This window comes from Tenrec ecaudatus, chromosome 2 (genome assembly GCF_050624435.1).
Source record: "Tenrec ecaudatus isolate mTenEca1 chromosome 2, mTenEca1.hap1, whole genome shotgun sequence".
In the NCBI taxonomy this organism is placed as follows: Eukaryota; Metazoa; Chordata; class Mammalia; order Afrosoricida; family Tenrecidae; genus Tenrec; species Tenrec ecaudatus.
Window position 1 is genome coordinate 144,024,876 of NC_134531.1, and position 25,878 is coordinate 144,050,753.

The 25,878-nt window shown below is 37.9% G+C and overlaps 1 protein-coding gene across 11 annotated transcripts in view; it reads right to left on the reverse strand.

The window, feature by feature from the left end:
* FAM13B (family with sequence similarity 13 member B) overlaps window positions 1–25,878 on the reverse strand; it is a 97,202-nt gene that overhangs the window by 32,585 nt on the left and 38,739 nt on the right. For 3 of the 11 annotated variants that reach the window (XM_075541599.1, XM_075541600.1, XM_075541598.1), the window contains exons 7-11: window positions 22,350–22,445; window positions 19,483–19,643; window positions 10,545–10,586; window positions 9,452–9,607; window positions 7,407–7,536 (exon numbers count right to left, since the gene is read on the reverse strand). In XM_075541599.1, coding sequence (XP_075397714.1) covers window positions 7,407–7,536; window positions 9,452–9,607; window positions 10,545–10,586; window positions 19,483–19,643; window positions 22,350–22,445 — 585 coding nt within the window. The remainder of the gene's footprint in view (window positions 1–7,406; window positions 7,537–9,451; window positions 9,608–10,544; window positions 10,587–19,482; window positions 19,644–22,349; window positions 22,446–25,878) is intronic. The other 8 variants (XM_075541601.1, XM_075541606.1, XM_075541603.1 and 5 more) reach the window with 5 other exon arrangements.

The window sequence follows — 25,878 nt, forward strand, 5'->3', positions numbered from 1 at the left end:
TCTATCAAGCTTAACTCTTTCATTATTCATTTACTGCCTTTCCCTCCTGTTACTTAATTATAATTAGATAGAACCATGTCTTTGCTGCCTTAATTTTTCAGTTTGTCGTGTTTATGTGACCATATTGTGTTGTGTCAAATAAAAGTCCAGTTGGACTCAGAAATGGAAAAAAAATTTTAATTAAAAAGAGGATAAAATATCAGTATGTACAGAGTACAGTACTATACTGTAAGCTAAAATCATCAAATTGTCATCTTTTAGTAAATTTTGCAATTCTTCAATTATCTCAATAAAACAATCATTTTAAAAGAAACAAGAGAATGAAATAAATACCATTTACTCTAAAAACAAAAAAAAATCTAGAAATACATTTAAGAAATGTGTGAAATTTTTACGTTTAGGAAAGATATATTAAGATAAAGGTACATATATATTTTTAAAAGATAAATAATAAGGCATACTAGACTCTTAAAGAATTAAAAACTTTAAGATTTGTCAGATTTATCGAATCTGTGATGCATTTTTGGGAACATATTTCAAACTCAAATCTGTTTGGGTGGCTGACCCCACCTCCCTTGCTTGTTTCTTTACCTCTTCAACATGAAATTGCTATTCTTTCATGTCCCTCTTCATTTGTGGAAACAAAAGGAAGTCACATGGAGCCAGGTCAGGAGAATATGGTGCATGGGGCAAGACAAGCATGCTGTTTTTTGCCAAAGACTGGTGCACTGAGATGGCTGTGTGGCAAAACCACGAATCTGGCTTTTGGTGGCACACTGTTACACAATCTTTTCAGAATCTCTAAATAGAAAGCGTGATTAACAGTCTGACCTGGTGGAACGAACTCCGAATGCACTATCCCCCTTCCCTCACATCAAAAAAGCAAAGGAGCATCATCTTGATCATCGATTTCACTTGACGAGGTGATGATGGCGTTTTCCAGTGGCTTGATTGATGTTTGCTTTTGGGGTCGTAAGAACAGCGCCATGTCTGTCACCAGTATTATAATCTTGGGGAAAAGTCTGGGTTGCTTTGGAGCTGTTCTTTGAAAGCACAGCATGTTTCCACTCAAAGCTCTTTTTGCTGATCAGTCAGAGCCTGAGGTACAGATTTTGCAGTGACCCTTTTCTTCCCAAATCTTCCCTTAAAATTCGCTCAACTGAGCTCCAACCTAAATTTGATGAACTGAGCTCCAACATAGTCCGGGTAACTTCCCCATCTTTTCAATGGTCCATCGAAGTCGGTATTTGAACACAAGTGCACGAATTGTATCGGCATTTCTGTCCTTTAGGGAAGTTGATGGATGTCCAGAACAAGGCTCGTCATTGATCAGTATTTCACCTTTTTTGAAATGAGAAAAACCACTCATACACTTGAGTTTTCTCCCCAGGGCTATCCTTCTACACTATGTTCAACATCTCAATAGTTTCTGTGGCATTTTTCCCAAGCAGGAAACAAAATTTCACAGATGCACACTGTTCTCTTAAATCAACCATCACAGCAGGTTTGCACGAAACTGCTTAAACAAAAAAATTCACTGTGACCAAAGAGTGCCTTGCCAGGTGACGCCACTTGGTACACTAACTCAGAGCAAGTGGTTTGGTGCTTGTTTAGCAGGAAAACTGTGTACTATGAAAGTTCTGCCCAGCGGCTCTTTCTTCCATCTTGTTTTGTTGTTGGGGGTGGGGGACGGGGACTCCGGGGTTCACACCCTCGTATTCTTCACTAGCACCATAATTCTTCTTTGGTCTTCCTTATTCAATGTCCAATTTTCACATGCATGGGTGATTGAAAATGCCATGGTTTGTGTCAGATGTGTGCCTTAATCCCCAAAGTAGCATCCTTGCTTTTCTACATGTTAGAAATTTTCTACAGCAGATTTAACTAATGCAATGTATCTTTTGATCACTTAACTGCTGCTTCCATGAGCACTGATGTGGATCCAAGCAAGATAAAATCCTTGACAACTGCCAACTATTTCTCTATTTATCATGATGCTACCCACTGGTCCATTTGTGAAGATTTTGGTCTTTTTTACATTGAGTTGTAATCCATACGGAAGGCTGCAATCCTTGAGCTTCATCAGAAAGTGCTTCAAGTCCTCCTCCCTTTCAGCAAGGCTGTCATCTGCACATGGCAGGTTGTTAATAAACCTTCCTCCAATCCGGATGCCACTTTCTTCTTTATATAAGCCAGCATCTTTTAGACAGATTAAGAAAGTATGGTGAGAGAATACAACACTGACGTACTCCTTTCTTAAATTTAAATCATGCAATATTTTCTTGTTTTGTTGACAACTGCCTCTTGATCCATGTACAAGTTTTTCAGGAGCACAAGGAAATGTTCGATCAAGACTATCTATAGTTTCCTATGATCCACACAGTTGAATGCCTTGGTTTAAATAATAAAACACAAGTAAACATCTTTCTGGTTCTCTCTGCTTTCAGCTAAGATCTGACATCAGCAACAATATTCCTTGTTCCACAATTCTCTTCTGAATCTGGCCTGAACCTCTAAAACAGTGGTTCTCAACCTTCTTGATGCCTCAACCCTTTAATACAGTTCTTCATGTTGTGGTCACCCTCCCCCAATCATAAGATTACTTTCATTGCTACTTCATAACTGTCATTTGAATCGGGTGGCCCCTGTGAAAGGGTTGTTCGACCCCCACAAAGGGGCTGCAACCTACAGGTTGAGAACCACTGCTCTAAAAGCTCCCTGTCAATGTACTGTGACAACCATTGTTGGATTATCTCCAACACAATTTTTACTTGCATGCGATATAAATAATTTTGTTCTATAATTTTCACTTTCTGTTTGGTCATCTTTCCAGTGCTTCATCAACTTGTTGAAACATTTCAATTGCTTTTCCTTCAATTCCTGGACTTTTGTTTTTGGCAATGTTTTCCGTGCACTTGAGAGTCTTCCTTCAGCATCATTGGTGGTTGCTCACGTGCCACCTCCTGAGACAGTGGCATGTTGACCAGTCCTTTTGATGCTTCTTGCGTGTTTCAATATTTTGCTCATAGAATCTTTCAATCTTGCAACATGAGGTTTGAATTTTTCCTTGAGTTCTTTCAGTTTAAGATATGCTGAGCATGGCTTTAGGTTTTCTAATTCAAGGCCTTTGCACATTTCATTATAATATTTGGCTTTGTCTTCTCAAGCTGCCCTTTGAAAATTTCTATTCAGGTCTTTGATGTCATCATTTCTTCCATGTACTGGTTTATATGAAGAAGAATGTGGCATTAGGAATAGAGGAAACCTTAACAACCTGACATGTGCAGATGACACACGGTGAGGAGGGATTGAAGCACTTGCTGATGAAGATCATCAATATGGTTTACAACTCAATGTAAAGAAGATCCAAATCCTCACAACTGGACCAACAGGGAACATTCGGATAAATGGAGAAAAGGCTGAGGTTGTCAAGGACTTTGTCTTGCTTGGATCCACAATCAATGCTCATGGAAGTACTGCATTAGGTGAATCTGCTGCACAAGACTAAGTGCTTCGAATGTTGAAAAGGATGCTACTTTGAGGAGGGAGGTGTGGCCTAACCTAAGCCCTGGTATTTTTACATGTGAAACTTTATATGCATGTGAAAGTTGGATATGGAATAAGGAAGACTGAACATTAATGCACTTTAATTGTGGTGCTAGAAAAGAGTATTTAAAGTACCATGGACTGCTCAAAGGGCCAGCCAGTCTGTCTTAACAGTAGTTATGCCAGAGTGCTCTTTAGAGGCACAGTCTTTGTCCTACGTACTTTGGATATGTTGTCAGGAGACATTAGTCATTGGAGAAGGACATCATTCTTGGTAAAGTAGAGAGACAGTGAGAAAGAGGAACGCCCTAAATGGATTGACCCAGGGGAACAATTCTGAGGACAGCTAAAGACCATGCAATGCAGGACCACATACTGTTTTTTTCTGTTCTGCAGAGGGTCACTAGGGGTCAGAACTGACTCAATGGTACCTAACAACAGCAGCAGTATTATATCTGTGTATGAAACCACACCTTATCCTCACCAACACTAATTATATTTCTGTTGGGTGTTTTGTGTTCACCAGTAAAAAGAAAAAAAGCAGCTATCTTGTTAGCACCTTACTAACAAGCAAATACAGTATATGAAAATTAAGCATTGTCTTATTTTATTTCTGTACATTTGGCTCTAATCTCCCAGGGGATTTTTTGTCAGGGAGGGATTTTTACTTTGTGATAATAATTTCAAGTTTATAGAAAAATTCACTCTTATTGGCATTTCTAATGATTATATGGCTGCTTTTTATTATTCCAAAGTACTAGAAAATGGAGGTCCCCAGGGCTTTCTTTTACTTCCTTTGCTACTTAACTCATTTTCCTTGTCAATTTCATTCACTTGGCTCCAAACTGAGCTCTCTCTACCATCCACCAAAGCTCATGATCTAAATTTCTCCTGTCATATCGATCTTGATAGCCTAGTAAAACAAAACTGGCATTCCCTGGCTCTATTTCATGGTTTCTGCCCTTCCTATCTAAATAACAGCTAAATAGTAATCATTCTCACATCTGGCACTCTATCTTCCCTCCTTTTCCTATGACACCCCTAGAGTTTGGGCTTTTATAAACTCTCACTAAAGTCAGTGCAAAAGCCAGAACCCTATCCTTACCCACAAGTTTCCCTACAAGTCAATTTCTACAAGACTACTGCAACAGCCTTCTTCCTAAATTGCAGATAAGAGTACATCATTCACTTTGTATCTAAGTCTTCCATAATTTCTTTTTATAGAGAACATCTATAATTGCTAGTGCTGTATCATTTCCACATGATCTAAACCTACAACTGTCTTGACTTGTCATCCACAGTTATCTTCCACTCTAGTACTACCATTGCTTGACTAACATACAACATTTCCCTTCATTATTTACTCATACTGTTCTAGTTTCTTCCACACCTTTAACAAAATCTAACTCAGTAAAAGGTCAAATTCAAAGTCTCCTCCTTCCCTCCAAGAATTCTACTTTCTCTAATTTCCCTAGTTCGTTCCTCTATTCTGCAGTAGAATAGTACTTTATCAGCACCTGCAGAAAGCAATTTGGCCTTTGTTTCGGGTTCTTTCTTGCTTGATCAACACCTAGTGAATAGGGGCTGAAAAGACCAAAAAGGGCCATCATCTGAGGGACCAATGTTGATGTAGTTTCATAAACTTGTTGTTACCATGTATCAAGACGATTTGAACATGGAGGCTTTTAAGAAGCTTCCTGATTGGTGACCTTGTACAGAAGAGGGTGAACACACTCCTCTGAAAGCATGGAAGCTTTCTCCTGTGACCCCTCCCCAACTTCATCATACGTGTCTTTTCGTTTTTATCCTTTTTCCATTGTAATAAATCTGTAGTACGTATAATTAACTCTCTTTAAAAGCTGTGAGTTATTCCAATGAACCAACAAAGTCACAGAATAAGGAGAGTAAGCAAAGGCTGGCATTTGGTAGTCTGAAGGAATGAAGGTATCCTTCTAAATGTGTAAGTACTTACCTAACCATGGTGGCTAAGGCTGAAAGGTGATAATCTGTTTAACTTGTGAGTTCTGACCCAACTCTGATGGCTGAGATATGGTTGCATGCCACATAAGCAGCCAGCGACAGAGATGGAGAAGTTGAAAGGTGAGAAACTGGATCAATTTCCACACTTTCAAAATCGGACTCAGGCTGATCCTTACCATGTAGTTAGTTAGCAATGTAAGTGGAATCTGCTTAATGGGGGGAGAAATATAAGGCTATCAGATCGCAATTATACAAGTGAGATAATGGTGGCTACAATCTGTAGATAATCATGACAGTGGAGGCAATAAAAGTGGTAGATCCCAGATACACTTTAAAGATATAGCCAACTGAACTTTGTTAAGAACTGGATGTCCACTGTGATCAAAATCAAGGATGAGGTTTTGTATATGGAAGGAGAATTGCCCTTTATTGAGATTTTTAAAGAAAATGGGAAGGTGTTATTAAAAAATTAGTAGTTTATAGTGTGGTGCAAGGTATACTTGAAATTCTTATAAAATATTCAAGTGGAAATGTGGACAGCACCTGGATACAGAAATCTACAGTTCAAAAGAGATGTCTGGTGGAGATGTGAAAGCTCCCCAGTTAGGCAAAGTAAAGAAAGTTTATCAAGGTAGTGGGAATGATTCAATGGGCCAAATTCTGTTCTTTAGTCAATTTGCAACAGTGTAACTGGTGACTTTCAAGAGTGATTTCAATGATAAGAGTCAAAGGTGCAGCTTCAAATGGATTCAAGAAAAATGAGTGGAGAGGACTTACAGAAAATAGGAGACAGACAACTCCTTCAAATAATCTCATTATAAAGGGAAGCAGAGAAAAGGAAGTGTTGCTGAATTGGAAGAAAGGGTCAAATAAGAATTTTCCTAAACAAAGGAGAAATAAAGTATGCTGTATATAGATGGAAATGATCCAACAGTGGGCAGAAACTGATAATCTGGGGACGAGTGGGGGATAGAAAACTAGGCAAAAAGGGTTTAATCTGGGGCAAAGAATGTACGGATATGCTTTATTTATACAATTGATGTATGTATATGTATGGATTGTGATAAGAGTTGTATGAGCCCCTAATAAAATGTAAAAAAAAATTTTAAATGCTAAAAAAAGGGATTAATCTGATAGCCATACATAATAATCCCATGAAAGTAATAACAGTAGTGAACTGAATGCTTTCTAATTTATAATGTAATTTTTAATCCTTGTTGTTTTTTAATCTTTATAATAGTCGTGCTTTTTACAGTAGGTGTCACCCTATTTATTTATAGAAAAGTAAGGAGTAACTCAGGCATTTGGTAACTTGGCCAAGGTATTAAGTATTTGCTATTAAGTAGCAAAATCAAAAAACAAATCTAACTCTTGAGGCTAAATTATTTTTCAAGTTTAGTTTAGACCAGACATGTTGACAAAAGCTTCCTTTACCCATTAATTAATTATAATACCTTTTCCTAAATATAACAAAAACTACACTTTCATATCTTTACAAAGATGTAGCTTTATATATTTAATAGAAATTCATTGTTTTTAAAAACAAAGCTACCACTAACAATGTAAAAGGTAAAGATAATTTAGTTCATGAAATTTTCCTAATTATGAAAAGGTCAAATGTTCTCCAGAAAAAAACTGGGAGATACAGCAAATTAAAAAGAAGTTTCCCCAGAGTACTATCACCCCTTAGCTGATGTCATGGTTTATTTCCTTCAAGGAAAACTGAAGTCTAATGAGAAAATATATATTCTTTGATAAGACAATTGTGTCACTGAAGATACTAAACTGTGGTTTCTGCTATCAAAGAAACACATGAAACAATCAGAGTGATACATTTATCACATATGCAATACAGAGATTTTGTTTTTCACATTTCTTACCTGGTTAGTTTCTTCATCCTCAAATATAAAATCTTGCTGCATAATTTCACTGTCTGAATTAGTGCTAGCCACGGGTTCTGAACAGTCTCTGCTACTCTCACTGGCATTAATATCAGCAGCAACATCAACCCTAGTAATGAAAATGAAAAAATCACATCAGACAAATGTTGACAACTATCAGCAATGATCTGAAGCCTTTACTTAGCAAGGAAAATGATTGTAACAACAACAACAAAAACATGCTTTGTCTTGCTAAGTTCGATTTTTAAGTTTGCTGAGATTTCCCCCTCCTTCTAGCTGGGATATCATGAAGGAACTAGTCTACTAATCTCTTTGAAAATTTCCAATCTAATGAATGACTCTGTAAACATTTTATGTGCTAAAAAGATTTCCTTTTCAAATGTACTATCTCAGCCATAATGACCCGTTTACTCTGATTAAAATACAAGCCTAGTGTTAAGCACCCTAGTGTACAATTCCTTATCAAACACACCATAGTTTTTAAAAAATTGTTCAGAATACACATTAACTTGCAAAGATGAAGGCAACCCTATTAGAACACATGTTATTTCCCTAATGATAATATTGTCTGAGCATTAGCACAGGTGCATACAAGAACCCTAGCTAAGGCCAAAAGGATAAGCTTCCAAAGAACCTGCTTCTACTACCATCCTTTGAAACATTTTCGGGCTTTTAGGTATTGTGGCTTTTCCTTCATATTTAGCTAAAATACTCCCTATGGATATCTAATTGTATTAGTTCGAATCACGGCTCCCAGTGCCAGGACCATCCCAGGTAGATGGAAAGGCTGGCAATGCCATCATGGAGACTATGTTGTCCGCATGGCACTCTTGGAATCATACAATATGGTATTCCTAAATGAAATATTCTGAACATCAGGGTTCATATCTGTTACTATTTTCTGACGCTATTATTTAATGGACTAGACACACGTCAGCAGTCCACAGGGGACACCAACGGCTACGTGCTGAGCTGCTAACCAGAAGGGTGCCGACGCCCTTTGAAAATCTTATAATTAGAAAAATTATAAAAGCTCTACTTTTTTCTTGTTTCAAACTTTCCAATTTGAGTATATATTTCTAATTTGTCTGCAAAATGAAAGTTGATATGTTGCAAAATACTAAGTCATTAAATTTAGTGTCAGTGGCTTCAAAAAACTCATGGAAAAAATTCTTTTATCTTTTAATTCCATTTTTCAATGAACTTTCATCTCTCCACCCCCATCCCATGGACTTTCGAACCCTTTGTATACATTAAAATGCAGCACTGAGCTAATAAGAAATGAGAGGAAGCTTTTCCTCATTTACTAGCAACATGTCAGTTAAACAGTGAACAAGCCTTACTCTCACAGTGCATTTAAATAACATAAATTCATCTATTAACTGTTCATTTTATTTATTTTTATTAACTTTTTAAAAAACTGTTTTTAAAAATAGTAGTGGCAGGTCTAACAGCAAACGACAATAAGTTGATTCTGCTCATCATTTCACTCAATAATCATATGCCATAAAGTCTAAGTTCCTAAACTTATTTGGTATACTACACCCTTTTTTAGAAAAAAAAAAATCACTGTGTCCCTGAGTAAGTAAATTAATCCAGAATAAAGTGTAGCTGTTTTTGCAGCCATCCAGATCATGCCAGGAACGCCCAGGGGCAGTATCGCTCACTTTGGGATGCCTCTTACAGTGTGACCATATCATGCATGCAGTACAAGTCTAAATTTTACAAGTATTTCCCCATATAATATAGTTCCTAGAAGTTCATTCTCTACTTTTACCTCCTAATATTCAGAGGAAAAATAAGTTGAAGTTGGACTTAATAAAAGACACTATGAATACTACCTTAATAAAAGATTTATGAGATTTTTCAATGTTAACACAGTATATACAACATATTATATACACTGACTTTCAAAAACTGCAAGGGTAAGATGAGATCCCAATATTTAAGTAAAAAAATTTTTTTAAAGATAGCATAATAATTGTACAGCCTTTAATATATAAGAAGGTTTGAAAGTTTCTTACTGGTTATTAGATCCTTCCCCATCACAATAAATAGTTCCTGCTTCATTATTACACACCAGACTTTGCTGTTGTAAATTCTTAAGATCATGATCTAGGCTGCTCTGCAGATCAAAAAGATGCTGTTCCACAGCTGCTCTAATAGTTCTTTCTAAAATGCTACAAAACATAACACATTTCAGTGAGAAGAATTCACACCAACTCTAGCTATCTGACTACTTAAACATAAATGTAAGGACCAGTGTCATTATGGTAGTTAAATGGATAAACTGAAATATGAAAAGGAATATATGATACTGGCTCCAATTTTAAAATTAAATTTGCCCCAATAGTAATCAATCATAATTTCACTATTATTACTGGGGGTCTAGAGGATTCGCTGTCATTCCTCATTACCATTTAGAAAATAATTTAAATAGATATGTTTCATGGCTATGTTTAAAAAGTGAAATAAGGGAGGGTGGGTTGGAAAGGGGGACTCGATTACATGGATCTACATGTGACCTCCTCCCTGGGGGAAGGACAACAGAAAAGTGGGTGAAGGGAGACGTCAAACAGGGCAAGATATGACAAAATAATAAGTTATAAATTATCAAGGGTTCATGAGGGAAGAGGAATGGGGAGGGAGGGGAAAAAAGAGGACCTGATGCCAGGGGCTTAAGTGGAGAGCAAATGTTTTAAAAATTATGAGGGCAATGAATGTATAGATGTGCTTTACACAATTGATGTATGTATGGATTGTGAGTTATATGAGCCCCTAATAAAATGATTTAAAGAAAGAATAAATAATAAAAGAAAAAGTGAAATAATTTACAAACACTCAGCTAAATAAAAGGAACAGGGCATTGTCCATATATTCTCCATCAACATTTTCTATTATTTCAGGGAATCACATCCCAAAAAATGTATCTAAAAACTCTTTATGTTGTGTATTAATTCAATGAGCATCTACACCTGTTCCTATTAGTATATGAAAACACCCTAGTTTTGCTAACAATATTTCTTCTGTAGTGAGCACAATGAATAAGTGACTTATTTCTACAACTTACAGGAACATTTTGAAATTTTTTAAGTGTGCCTTAAATATACTACTTACTCTGCAGAAGCTGGTAACATGCTGATGGAAGATATATGGGCACTGTAATAAAAAAAGAAAGATGCTATGACATTACTGAAAACTAAATCGCTATAAAATATGAAAATTGCCACATTCATACTAGCTTGACAGAGAATGCACTAAATTTCATGATTTAAATTCCATGACTTGAATATCAAAAGCTGGAAATATTTTATCTAGTTGTGAAAGGTTTCAAATATTAATAGAAGAAAATATATATCACAAGGAAAATAAGATAGTATTTTTTTATTATGGGCCCATGCTCACTAAATCGAATAGTCTTACCATGTTCCCTGTTATCCTGAAGCAGCTGACTTGACTTAGTAATGGAATGGCCTCCTAAAACCACAATTACAGGACCAGCTGGGTGGCAATATCTTGAAGGTTTAGCATAATAATCCCAGGAGATTGTATATGCTCTAAACCACCATCCATTATATGATGCTATTTCTCCAATAGCCAGGGTTCCATCCATTATATGATGCTATTTCTCCAATAGCCAGGGTTCCTGGGTCCAGGAACAACCAAGAGGTGTAAATGGAAGTGGAACTACTCACTATTACTCCTCGGAACTCATTTGAAACATTTTGGCTTTCTGTAACCCGTTGCTCCTACAGTTTGGAGTTCTTAGTTCCAAAGGGAAAAATACTCTACATGGAGACAGTGCACTAATAGCAATGAACTGACAGTAAAGAAAGCACCTCTTAGCTACTTTGGGTTCCTCCTGGCTTTGGATCAAAAGGCAAAAATAGGAGTTGCTGTATGACTGATCTAGGGTGACTGATCCTGATTAACAAGAAAACTGGGCTGATATTACCTAATAAGGAGCTCTGGTGGTGTAGTGGTTACACATTGGGCAAGATCAGCAGTTCAAAACCACTAGCCAGATGCTTGGGAGAAACATCGGGCCTTCGAGTCCATAAACAATTAAAGTCTTAGAAACTTACAGAGGCAATTCTACTCTGTCCTATAGGATCACTCGACTCAGTGGCAATGAGTTTTGAGTTTTTATTACATAATAGAGGTTTTTAAAGATGTAAGAATGGAACCCAGGAGTTTCTTTAGGCTCATTTTCAGTACTGCCATGCCCTGTGATTAAAATAAATGGCAAACTATTACAACCCAATTCTGAAATGACTATTATTAATGGTCCAGCTCCTTTGGGAATGAAGCTTTGGTTCTCCTTGTTGGGGAAATAACTATGCCCAACTGAGGTGTTTATTGAAGGCAAAGAAAATATGGAATGAATTGGGGGGAGGGGGAATTCTAAATACCAGCTTTGTCTATGGATTCAAATGCAAAAATGTGTGTAATTTCTATATGTATTTTCTCCTTTTATGTACACAGCAATTACTTTGTTTCATTCCTTCATAAAATTGAAGCTGTAAATAGGGTAATGCATTTTGTTGTACACATTAGTTGCACAAGTATGACATTGCTAGTGTTTTGGAAATTAAGCATGGTTTAAGGAGATGAGCACATGTGCCAAGTTGACAAGGGATGGACTGTGATAGGTTTTATGTCAACTAGTCTGGGTCAGGATTCTAGTGATTTGGCAGTTAAGGTCTAGTAATCTCTCACAATATTACATAACACAATGTAATCAGCTTCAAAATGGGATCTTCTGTGAGAAGTCAATATGTTTTGAGACAGGGGTCCTCAAACTACAGTCCTCAGGCCACATGCAGCCCGATGAGCATATTTGTCCAGGCCGCCGGGTGTTTTTGCCCCATTTTTTTACTTCAAAATAAGATATGTGCAGTGTGCACACGAATTTGTTCATAGTTTTTTATTTAACATTTTATTAGGGACTCATACAACTCTTATCACAATCCATACATACGTCAATTGTATAAAGCACATCTGTACATTCATTGCCCTCATCATTTTCAAAGCATTTGCTCTCCACTTAAGCCCTTGGCATCAAGTCCTCTTTTTTTGCCCTCCCTCCCTGCTTCCCTCTCCTTCATGAGCCCTTGATAAATTATAAATTATTATTTTGTCATATCTTGCCCTGTCCGGCGTCTCCCTTCACCCCCTTTTCTGTTGTCCTTCCCCCAGGGAGGAGGTCACATGTAGATCCTTGTAACGGTTCCCTCTTTCCAACCCACTCACACTCTACTCTCCCAGTATCGCCACTCACACCCCTGGTCCTGAAGGTATCGTCCACCCTGGATTCCCTGTGCCTCCAGCTATTATCTGCACCAGTGTACATCCTCTGCTCTATCCAGACTTGCAAGGTAGAATTCCGATCATGATAGTTGGGGGGAGGAAGCATTTAGGAACTGGGGGAAAGCTGTATTCTTCATCAGTGCTACATCGCACCCTGACTGACTCATCTCCTCTGCTAGACCCCTCTGCGAGGGGATCTCCAGCGGCCTCCAGCGGCTTTGGGTCTCCACTCTGCACTTCTCCCTTCATTCACTATGGTAAGATTTTTTTGTTCTGATGATGCCTTATAGCTGATCCCTTCGACACCTTGTGATCACACAGGCTGGTGTGCTTCTTCCATGTGGGCTTTGTTGCTTCTGAGCTAGATGGCTACTTGTTTACCTTCAAGCCTTTAAGACCCCAGACACTATCTCTTTGATAGCTGGGCACCATCAGCTTTCTCCACATTTGCTTATGCATCCGTTTGTCCTTGGCAATTGTATCATGGAGGTGTGCACTCCATGACATGATTTTTTGTTCTGTGATGCCTGATAACTGATCCCTTCGGAACTTCACCACATTTGCTTGTTCACCCGCTTTGGCTTCTGCAGTTGTGTCGGGAGGGTGAGCATCATAGAATGCCAATTTAATAGAAGAAAGTATTCATGCATTGAGGGAGTGCTTGAGTAGAGGCCCAAGGTCCTTCTGCCACCTTAATACTAAACCTATAAATATAGGCACATAAATCTATTTCCCCATCCTCATATATATATATTTGCATATGTACATGTCTTTGTCTGGACCTCTACAAATGCCCTTTGCCTCCTAGCTCTTTCCTCTATTTCCCTTAACTTTCCTCCTGCCCCACTATCATGCTTAGTCCCCACCTCGGTTACAGCTATACCTCGTTACCTTACCCTTGATCATTCCCTACCAGGCCTGCCAGTGCCACCTCACCACCAATTTGGATCCCTTGTTGTTCCCTTGTCCCTGGGTTTGTTAACACCACTTCCTTACCCCCCCACCTCCCCCTATCCCATGTCCCCCGGAACTGTCGGTCCCATTGTTTTTCCTCCAGTCTATCTTATTCAGACAGACCTGTGGAGATAATAACGTGCACAGAAACAAGACAGAGAAAAACCAAGCAACAGTATACAACGAAACAACAAACCACTGACAAAGAATAAAACACAAGAAAGAAAAGCTTGTAGTTAGTTCAAGGACTGTTTGTTGGCCTTTAGGAGTGTTTTCCAGTCCAGTCTGTTGGGGCACCACGTCCTGGGCCCAAAGTACACACTCTGCATTCCCTGGGGACCTTGCCATTCTATTCCCTTGCTGTTCCGCTGCACTCCCCCAGTGCTTTGCCTCGGTGTGGTGGGATCAGCTCGAGCGCAATTCCCACACTGTGTCTCCAGTGCTGTCTCCTGCAGGGCTATGGGTCAGTGAGGGGCGTCATGTCTCACAGTGGGGCCAGCCATGTTGTTCTCTCTGTGGACTGGCTGCTCTAATCAGGAACATCATCCTCACGGCCTGGTGGGCCAGGATGTGCTCCACTCTCTCCTCCTCCCCCTTCATCTGCTCCCGTGTGCTCCGATCAGATATGTCCCTCTCCCGGAGCTGCAGAATCAATGTCATCCTTTGAAACAAATTCTTCTGGGGGGAGGGCATAGTTTTTTTTAAAACTATAGTCCGGCCCTTTAATGGGTCTGAGGGACAGTGAACTGGCGCCCTGTTAAAAAAGTTTCAGGACTCCTGTTTTAAGATTAGGGTAAAGTGTAACCCCCTTACTCAGGTCACAAGCCCAGATGCAGGGAAACAAATTTTCTCAAGTGCACGGTCAAGTTCCTATAAAAATGGTCTCCTCTTGTTGCTGGGTCTGGATGCTCTATCTGACTCATCAACCTTTGGTTCTTTACATTTGTACCAATGATCTGCCATATTGCCTGTTGATCCCAGGAGTCATCAGTGGCCTGCAATTTGATCTGCTGACCTTGCATTCATTCTCCTCTCCAGTCACAAACCGACCAGCTAACCTTGGATTCATCTGCCTCTGTAGCCTACAGTGTTCCTGCCAATCTTAGGTTTGTCAGTTCCCAAAGGAATGCCAGTCAGGTGTTGTTTAACATCTGACCCACAGACTTGAAACTGTACTAGGCTTATTGATTTCTACAACTGTATGAGCCCGAATCATGATACAAATTTCCAAATGGACACACAGATACAGAAATAAGTCAGTGGTTTTGTTTCTCTAGAAAACCCAGTCTAACACAATGGGCAAGGAGCTTGATAAGCACTGATCTTATTTATGTTTTCAATACTTTAGGAGTTGCAACTATTTTCCCTTTACTACAAAAGTGAAACTTCAACATGTTACTTAGCCAGTCTAAATGCACAAAGCTACAAAGATCAGAACTAGAACTTGACTCAGGGTGTGGACTCCAAAATCCATGTTAACAACTTAACCTTCTGAAACCCCAAAGTTACTAAAAACAAAAATACACATACAGTATAGGATAAGTATCTTAAATGAGTTTGGTTCTAATTTTCTAAAAAAAATTTTTATATAAGAACTATTTTTAAAGACCAATGCCATTGAGTTGATTCTGACCCATAGCAAACCTATATGGGAAATGGGCAATTCTTTATGGAAGCAGGCTGTCACATCTTTCTTCCATAGAATAGCTGGTGGTTTCAAACTGCCAGTCTTTCATTAGCAACTAAGCACATAGCCAGGGTCATCAGGGCTCCATCACGCAAAAAGACTGTGGAGCATACATCTTTTATTTATCTATATGGATAAAGGAGGAGGTTTGGTGGTGCTATTAGTCATTGGGCAAATAGCCACAAATCAGTAGTTCCAACCCACCAGCCACTCTGTAGGACAAAGATGAAGCTGTCTGTTTCCATACAATATACAGTCTCAAAAACCCAAAGGTACAATTCTACTTTGTCCTATTAGGGTCATTCTGGTTTATATCGATACATACTTTTTTTTAAATGCTATCAATTTCAACTACTACCTAGGGTTTTCTTGACTATAATCTTTACAGAAGCTTATCACTAGGCCTTGTGGCAGTCACTCAATCTGGTGTCAATTTAAGGATTAAGAGTGTAGGGGTCGGGTCTAGGCTGTCAATCTGGAGATAGCCAATGAGACCTCTGTGTGGGCATGGCCTTCTCCTGAGAATTCTGGGAAATCTGGTACTTCCTCCTTGGAGGCGGAAGACATTTCTCTCTCTCTCTCTGCCATTCCCTGGGAGACATTCGCCTAAGACAAGGACACAACCAGACCTCAGAAGCAGGAGAAGCCACAGAGACCCCTGCCAGCACTGAGATGCATAAAACGCCACTGGATCCAAAGACTTTTTACCCACTGGCTTGTGATCGTCCTGCATTTGGCAACATTGCATGTGTTTCTTGAGTCTGAAGAGGACTTTAAGGATTGCTGTCAGACATATGGGCTAATGTCGGACTTATGAACTTGATCTGGACTGGGCTGTTTTCTGTGTTCAATTGCTCTTGTATATAAAGCTCTCTCTTATGCACATATGTGTGTCCATGGATTTGTTTCTCTAGTCTGCCCAGGCTGACACAGCCTTCATGACACCTCTGAGAAGACCTGTATGTTAATCTCTTTATGTGAGTAATCAAGCACCAACTCTCTGGGTCACCCAAGGACCTTTGCAGGAATGTATGTAACTGTATTTATCTCTATCAATATATAAATATCCATGTTTATCATTATGTCTACCTTAGGATATATACTGTAATATACTCGGGTATAAGCCGAGTTTTTCAGCACATTTTAAATGCAGTTTTTGTGGTAAAATTAAGTGCCTTGGCTGATATTTGGATCATCTTATACCCGAGTATATATGGTAAATGTTTTTAAGTGCCATCAAGTAGAGTTTGACGCATAGCAATCCATGTGACAAAGGAGAACTACCCAATAAAGTTTTCTAGGCTGTTCCTATACTAATTTTCACAGGGTAGAGCCATAGTGGTATACTGGCTTAAGCATTTGTGCTGCTAAGCCAAGAGTTAACAGTTTGAACTCACCAGTAACTCCATGAGAAAAAGGTGAAGCAGTTTGCTTCCTTGAAGATTTACATCTTTGGAAAGCCTATGGAACAGTTCTATTCTATCCTGCAAAGTCACTATGAGTCCAAATAGACTTGAATTTTTACAGGTACGTCACCATGCCTTTCTCTCACACAGATGCTGAGGGGTATTTTCGTTAGCAGATGAGCACTTAACTGTTGAAACCAGGGCTGAGAGTCAAATGGATGGATGGGGGTAGGGGCACGCGGGGGGCAGATGGACAGACAAGTAGGTAGGTAGGTAGATAATGTAGATAGAATAGCAGCCAACTACATTGTCTAGTACTCACTTGCAGAAATGATTTATTCAAATACTGAAAGAAAAATTAGTTGTTTGAATTTAAGTAAAAAGTAATATTAGCTCTTCTTGATATGATTTAATTACTGAATTGTATGATATGGATAAAGTGCTAATAAAACTTTTTAAAAAGTAAGATTTAGCTTATTAACAGACATAATTATTTTTTAAATCATCAGCTAAGAGAAACTTTTTTAATGAGATTGTATTTCTCAGCATATGTGACACAAAAGAGTGCCTCTCATACCACTTGCTCCTTGACTCCTATCGTGAGTGACATCACACCACTGTAGAACCTCTAGCTATCTTACAAAATTGACTCCTAGTCCAGCCAAAGCACTCCATCTAGCTACTCTGGGAGAAAGATGGGGCATGAGGCCTTCTGTGCCTATACAGATTTATAGCCTCAGAAACCCACAAAAGCAGTTCTTTCCATCCATAGGGTTACTATGACTCAGAAATGACACAATAGTGGTGAGTTTTTTTGCCACAAACTTCACATTACAAATAACCTTTAAGAAACTTATCAAAAGTTTTGATATATTGCCAAAGGAAAACATCCATATCTATCTGAAAAATCATCTGAATTTCTCTTCCTTTTACCAATAAACTGAGGGTGATGCTAGATTTTCATGACATGTTGCTGTTGTCAGGTGTTACGTGTGTTGCTTCTGGCTCTTATATACCCTCTGTACAAATAAGTCTGGTCCTGCACCATCATCACAATTGTAGTTAATTTTGAGCCCATTGTAAAATTTTCTGCTCAGCTCTTTTACTTCCTTCATTCACTCTGTTTAAGAGCAACACCCATTCCTTAGCAAGGCGGCTTCTTTGCAATTTTATCCCCACTCCCGCCCCTTTTGTCCATACACAAATATCAATTCTTCACATGAGGGGGTACCCCACCCAACAAAATGGAAAAGAGCTCCAGTGGGCAGCTTTTATAGCACCCATTTTGCCTGCTGGGTGAGCATCAAGCAACTCTCTGAGCTGATGCACCCAGGGCATCACCTGGGAAGGTACTCTCTGGTCACAGTGAATTTTTTTGTAAAAGCAATTTCGCTAGAATCTCATTTTTTGCGTTGGCCAAGTGCAGCTGTGAAATTTTGTTTCCTGCTTGGGAAAAATGCCACAGAAACTATTGAGATGTTGAACATAGTGTAGAAGGATAGCCCTGGGGAGAAAACTCAAGTGTATGACTGGTTTTTCTCATTTCAAAAAAGGTGAAATACTGATCAATGACGAGCCCTGTTCTGGACATCCATCAACTTCCCTAAAGGACAGAAATGCCGATACAATTCGTGCACTTGTGTTCAAATACCGACTTCGATGGACCATTGAAAAGATGGGGAAGTTACCCGGACTATGTTGGAGCTCAGTTCATCAAATTTAGGTTGGAGCTCAGTTGAGCGAATTTTAAGGGAAGATTTGGGAAGAAAAGGGTCACTGCAAAATCTGTACCTCAGGCTCTGACTGACCAGCAAAAAGAGCTTTGAGTGGAAACATGCTGTGCTTTCAAAGAACAGCTCCAAAGCAACCCAGACTTTTCCCCAAGATTATAATACTGGTGACAGACATGGCGCTGTTCTTACGACCCCAAAAGCAAACATCAATCAAGCCACTGGAAAACGCCATCATCACCTCGTCAAGTGAAATCGATGATCAAGATGATGCTCCTTTGCTTTTTTGATGTGAGGGAAGGGGGATAGTGCATTCGGAGTTCGTTCCACCAGGTCAGACTGTTAATCACGCTTTCTATTTAGAGATTCTGAAAAGATTGTGTAACAGTGTGCCACCAAAAAAGTCCTGATTCGTGGCAGATGGCACTGGTTTTGCCACCATGACAACGCACCTGCTCACACAGTCATCTCAATGCACCAGTGTTGGCAAAAAACAGCACACCTCTCTTGCCCCGTGCACCTTACTCACCTGCCCTGATTCTGTGAGACTTCTTTTTGTTTCCACAAATGAAGAGGAATATTAAGGACAGCAATTTGAAGGTGTAGAAGAGGTAAAGAAACAAACGAGGTATATGGATTGTGATAAGAGCTCTAAGAGCCCCCAATAAAATGATTTTAAAAAAAAACAAAACAAACAAGGGCGGTATGGTCAACCATACAAACAGATGTGTTTGAAAAATGTTTCCAAGAATGGAGTATTTGACAATGTATTAAGTGTAATGGAGAATACTTTGAAGGTGATAGGTTGTTTTGTAAAATAATTTAAATACATAGCATTGAAAAAAGTCCATTTGGGAGGGTACCCTCTCATATAATTATAATGCCTATTATATTACATTACTATTGGTATGAGTTTACTTCTAGACTAAAATGCTCAAAAGTTAAATTTTATTCAACTGAAATAATACCTTGTTGATGCTGTAACACCGTTTGGTTCTAGGACGTCTTCCGTCATTCTCAATTGTACCACCTCTGGCATGTCATCTGATTTTTCTGCACCTTCTTCTGGAAGTTCTTCTATATGTTCCAGCTTTTCATCTTCCTCTTCTTCCTCAGAAAGTTCATTAACCTACACAGATAAGAGAATTGAGAATTAAAATTTAATTATCTTTGTACAGGTATATAAATCATATTGTTCTAAACAAATTTCTAAATACAAATGGCTTTTTTTCTTCTTCTCCTCTCATTTCCTAACGCCAATCTCTTCTATGGAGTAATTCTCAACGTCTCCATAGCAAAATAAAGCCAGAACCCAGAAAAACAAAACTTAAGAGCAATAAATATGGTTGCATTAAAAGAACATTATGAATATAAGAAAGACTGTAAACTATGAAAATGCTCACACACTTTAGTATATATTAAGGAAGTTTCATTTTATACTCAATTTTATAAATGTGAGAACTCTCTAAGACTTCTAATTGATCCCTCCACTTACCAAGTGCATTACAGAAGTCATTTTAATATAGAGTAATTATGAAAATTGACAGAAGAGCTCAAAAATGTTGCCTTAAACTGCTACACGTTTTCAAAAACACTGGTTATTTTCTAAATGATTCAAACTAAAGGAGAGGGAATTCTACACCAAGGGAAGTCTTTGTTTTGACCATTACGCAAAATACAAAGTTATAATTATTTTCCTGGCAGGGCTTTAAAATGTATCCCATTATCAAAGTACATAATAACTCATAAGTAGATAATCACTTTAATTAACAGACATGGAAATATTAAAGAACAAAAACCAACAAAATACTTTCAAGTGGTAGGTATTTTGTGAAGTTACTCAAAAGAGGAAATTACCCATAAAAGGCCTTAGTTAGCATTTTACAAGTGATTCTTTATAGTTAAAAACAAGGAGAAAAAGTATATATTTGTCCATTCTAACCAAACACACAGGAAATACCTAGAACAGCTTATGACTACATGTTGCAGTGGTGGTGTTTTTTCTGATGGACTTACGTATATGGTTGCTAGAATATAATCAGAAAATTAAAAACTGCAACTACATTTATATCAATAAATACAGATTGTCTGCTTTCAAATACAAAGCATTAGTTAATAACCAGGCTTTAGAATCAGAAATATTTAGGTTCACATCTCTATTGTGCTCCTTCTCTGGCAGCTTTCTTTACTTCTCCAGATCTAAGTGTAAAATGGAATTGGCTGAAAGGATGAAAATTTATCTTATTTTTATTATTATAGCTCCTATGTTTTTTTTAACAGCTCCTACTTTTTATATATAACATTGCTACTATGTTTCTATCATCCAAACTACCTAAAAGCAGGAGTTCTCAAATGCATCAAGGTTACTAGTCAGATAGATCACTAAAAATTAAGAATAAAACCGTTAATGACTTCCATCTTAGTCATTTACTTTACATATAAAGCATTTGTACACAATTTCTATTCTATGTTTTGTGCTTGTGAAATTCTATCACTAATTTTCCTTCATCTACTAGGTATATCGATGACAAAAGAAAACAACTAAGAAAAAAACCCACAACAACTAAGAATCGTTATCCTACTGACAGCTAAGATTTATCCACAAAGGTAAATAAAGACTTCAAGTGAAGGATCAAGTTTTTAAGCTGAGTAAAATGGAAAATTAACCTTTTTCTTCTATCAATGTATTTAATAAGTTAGTGAAAATCCCCCTAATAAAACATTTTTTTAAACGTTAGTGAAAATCAAGCAAACAAACTCAACTCAGTATTTACCTGATACTCTAATCAAGAAAAAGACTGACAAGAAAATACTGCTTTTAGACTATTAAAAAAAAATGACATTAGCTGATTATAAAAGCTTGGTACCAACAGCTAAAAATAAGGGATTCTTCAGTCCAATTTTATGTACAAAGTTAAGCAAACTCTGCCATACTAAGCACCCTATAAGCAGGGTAGAACTGCCCCCGTGAGTGTCCAACACCGCAGCTATTTACAGCAATAGAAAGCCCCATCTTTTTCCTATAGAGCAGCTGGTGGTTTTGAATTGCTGACCTTGTAGTTAGCCCAATTTGTAATCACTACACTACCAGAGCTCCTATTTGTATATAATTACTACTGCTTTAATATGCTATAGCAGGCTTTTAGAAATTCACCTGTGTCTATAGTCAAATGCCTCTAGGAACTATGGTTGTCTTATATTGAATTATAATGAATATATTATATTCAATCTAATAGGCAAAATTATCTGGTATTCTCTAATATTTTCACTAATAATCACAAACTAAGATATGACATCCTCTCCCATCTCCCAACTTCGTTTTCCAAAAGCAACTTCCTACAATTAGAGCTGATTAAATTACTTTGGGCAAAAGTGAACATTAAAAATGTAAATAAAAAATGTTCTACTGTCCCACACTAATCTCTAAAGGAAACAACAGAAACTAGAGGGGAAGGAACAGTGGTTGGTGTGAGATTTGAAAATAATTAACAATCTACACTCTATCAAGGGGCTACAAGTCCCCCCCCCCCAACTCCTGGGGGAGGGAGAGCGAGGAGCTGATCCCAAGGGCTCAGTGGAAAGTAAATATCCAGAAAAGAACGATGGAATATATGTACTAATATGTTGGATACAACTGATGTATGGATTATAACAAGAGTTGTAAGAGCCCCCAATAAAACTTTAAAAAAAAAAAAAGAAGTTTCTTTTGATCCTATACTTGTCAACTTGCCTTTCTTCCTATTAACACTCTACTGTGTTCATAAATTACTCTGAACCTGTCCTCTGTATACAGCTGCCTCAACTCCACTTAAGGAAAACCTTCATCCATACTTACATCTCTTCTTTCTTTGACGCCTGTAATTCCCTTCTCTAGGGCCTCGTGAAATGCCTGCTCTCCAGACTCCAGCTTGTGGAGAACGCTGCTACCTGCCTTCTCAAATGTATAAAGAAACATAATTATCACCTCCATCTCCAAACCACTCCACTGGATTCTCATTCAAGAAGCCTAGACAAAGAACCTGTCCACTTGACTGGGAGTCATTTCTCAAACACTTCCTATTCATTATCTCCAGTCATCTCTTTCATAACACTAATAGGAATCTACTACGTTGGAAAGGTTCCAAGAGTCAAATACTTGCATTAATGGAATGAGATTATAAAAGGACAGAGTGCTGGGTCAAGTTTCCTTCTTGTAAATCAAGAGAATAAAATCAAAGTACTGAGATAATTATACCTTTATGTGTAAATATCTTTACCCATTCATATGCAAGGTCATGTCAGCCCTATGTATAGAATTGAACTGCTTCATGGGTTTTCAAGGATATAGATCTTTATGGAAGTAGATGGCCACTTTTATGTCCCAAAGAGCAGATAATGGGTTTGATCTGCCAGGCTTTCATTCAGCGGCCAAAATCATAACCCATGTGTCACCAGGGCTCCTATATTAAATATGTGATAAGAAGTTGGCATCACTTAAAACTAAACAACTTTAAAATACAGCTAAAGTGTGCTGAATTTGAGAAAATTTCACTTTCATCCAAATACCTGATCAATTCTGCCTCACAAATCAAACTGGAGTTATCAAATCTGTAGCCCAATTACAATTCAGAAATATAAGAAAAACAGATAAAACTGATTCTGATAATTAGCAAGATAAATACACATAATTATCTCTCAGGACCCCCTGAACTACTTCATTTATTGAGTGTATTTTGTTCAACTAACTGGTATCCATATTTCCATGAGCAAATCTACAGAATTCAGTTATTACCTCCTGGTGTTGCTTAAATTAACCACCATTCTATTTAATGTAAAGCACATATATATTCATTCACTCAATTTTTTTTGAGCTAACAGGAACCCGCAGGGTAATAGAAATATCAGAGAATTAGATGACAGTATAAGAGAGAAGCATACCCTGTAGATTTTATAAAAGAGTCAAAAGATGACTATTAGGTTCAAGTTGTTATCAGTAATTTCTTAAAAGTCAAATCATCTTAGAAATATAGAAAATTAATCACAGAATTGTATACTATTTTACTCTGAACAGTCATTAGTTTTTTTTGAGGTTTTTCACTTTCTTTCTCTGAGCTAAAACATAATCTAGGGAAAAAGAACAAAGGTACACAGAATTCCTCAATAGATAATATTTCTTTTAAGCATCAAAAGGCATTAACAGTTTAAGGTGCATCTAACTACTTGTCCCATTCTTGTCATTTTCTTATATGCAAGAGTAAAAAGTATATTAGCTCTTTAATTTACCTAAATTTCTAAGCCAGGAACTGCAATTCAGTGAATTACTTAACATGCTCATTCTAGCCACAGTGTGGGCTCATGCAAATAAAGTATATGGAACCCTGTGATGGTTTGGGATTGGTATATCAACTTGGCTAGGCCATTTGTGATGGGTTTGCAAAGTCTATGCTCTATGCCTGTGGCTGCATTACTATTTGGAAGTGAATCGTTCGTTATGTTAATAAGACTAGAGTGGTTGCATCTGAGTTACCACCTTACTAGAAAGTATGACTCAAGTCACCACCTCTCCCCTTCTTACTGCTTTACTGAAGTTATACCCATGCTTTCACCACACTTTATAAGTGAAGAGAAAGAAGAGGTGGGGACTTTATAGCCTTCAAGAGCTGGGAGTAGAGAACATCCAAGGACCTCAGACCCAAGTGTGGCAGCTCCTCAACCTAGAAGGCATCCAGATCACAGAGAAGAGAAAGCTGAAGAGGTAAAGAAGTGGCAAAGAAATGGTGGAACAAAACAAGAAAATGTGCAACAATGGCAAAGTGGGTTTCCCTGATCCTGAGAGCAAGAAGGCTAAGCAGGCTTCAGCCAGGAGGCTTGCTAGAAGAGTAGGTGCTTCTGGACACTTGGAAAAGGTAGGCTGCTAAAGCTGAGCATGCTCAGTTAGAGGCTTAATGGTAAAGTGGGATGCTTCTTGGTACATCATCAGAGTTAGGATAGCTTTATAATACTTGCCCAAGCAGAACAGAGGGCAGACCAAAGTCAGTGATGGTCCTGTTTATGTGCAATACTGAGAAGCTGTCCTTATCAAAAAACTGTTTCCTATGTGTTTCTGAACCTGAATTGGAAACTGTTACTTTCCTAATAAATGCCATACCTATGAGTTTTATGTGGCTACTGCAACAAATTGAACCCAAGAGAAGAGTAGTATGTATATTATGGGCAGGACTACTGGTGTTAGAAATGGGAAACATGTTGCACGGTGAAAACATGTATGGCCTGCACAGGATGTTGACCTTGATCCTCCCACACACCCCTATAAAATGAGAGTGGATGTGACACCTGTGGGATGCTATTTTTACAGACACTGGACATGACAATTGGAGACCTTCAAAAAGTATGCCACAAGTTCCATGTGTCACTAATTCAGACTGCGTATTCCATTAATTTGATTTACTTTACATAGAATGAGATTTCAAAAAGTTCAGGAAAAAATGCAATTAAAACATAAAAAGAACTTTATCATGTTTTTTTAAAGTTCCTCATAAATATTCATATGTGACTTCCTCCTCCTCACATTTACACATTCCAAGCTGCAATTTTGTTACCTATTGCTTTTTCTATTAAAATTCCTGACAGTCCCCACCCCCAGCCAGTCCTGGAGCTTTGGAGCTCGGCTCAAGGGGAGTCCCTCTGGGATATGAGGGTACAATGACTGGTGTGACCCTGTGCCTGGGCATGCCTACACAGTAGGGTAAGCTGGGTCCCTCTAGGGTTTCCCGTATGGGCTCCAATAAATTTCTTCCCTTTTACTTAAAAAAATAAAAAATAGCGTTCCTGATATTTGAAAAAGGATGAGAAACTGGGAGAGGAAGAAATATCCCGTCTTTAAATGAGACATAGGAAAATAAACAAAAGTAAATTGCCTACTTGAAGAAAATATGAAAAAATAATGAAAGCACAAAACCCAAATATTAAAAATTGTATTTATACAAGTTCACACAACAGTATAAAAACTCCTTAACTAAAGAATGAACTACCCAGAAAATAAAACTCTATCAAATCAGAGTAAAGACATGTCAGAACTAGTGATAGACGACAGAACTAGTGAAACTGTCTATAACTACCTTTAAAGAGACGATGCCTTATAATGTAAAAGCAAATGTAAAAACATTTACTGCATATACTCAAGTATAAGCCAATCCAAATATCAGCCGAGGCACCTAATTTTACCACAAAAACTGCATTAAAAATGTGCAGAAAAACTCAGCTTATAGACAAGTATCTATGGTAATGCCATCAATAGTGACAATATAATTTACCATTCAAACCTGTATATATTTGAGCATAAAGGGGAAACTATTATTCATAATTATATCAGAAAGCAGACTTAA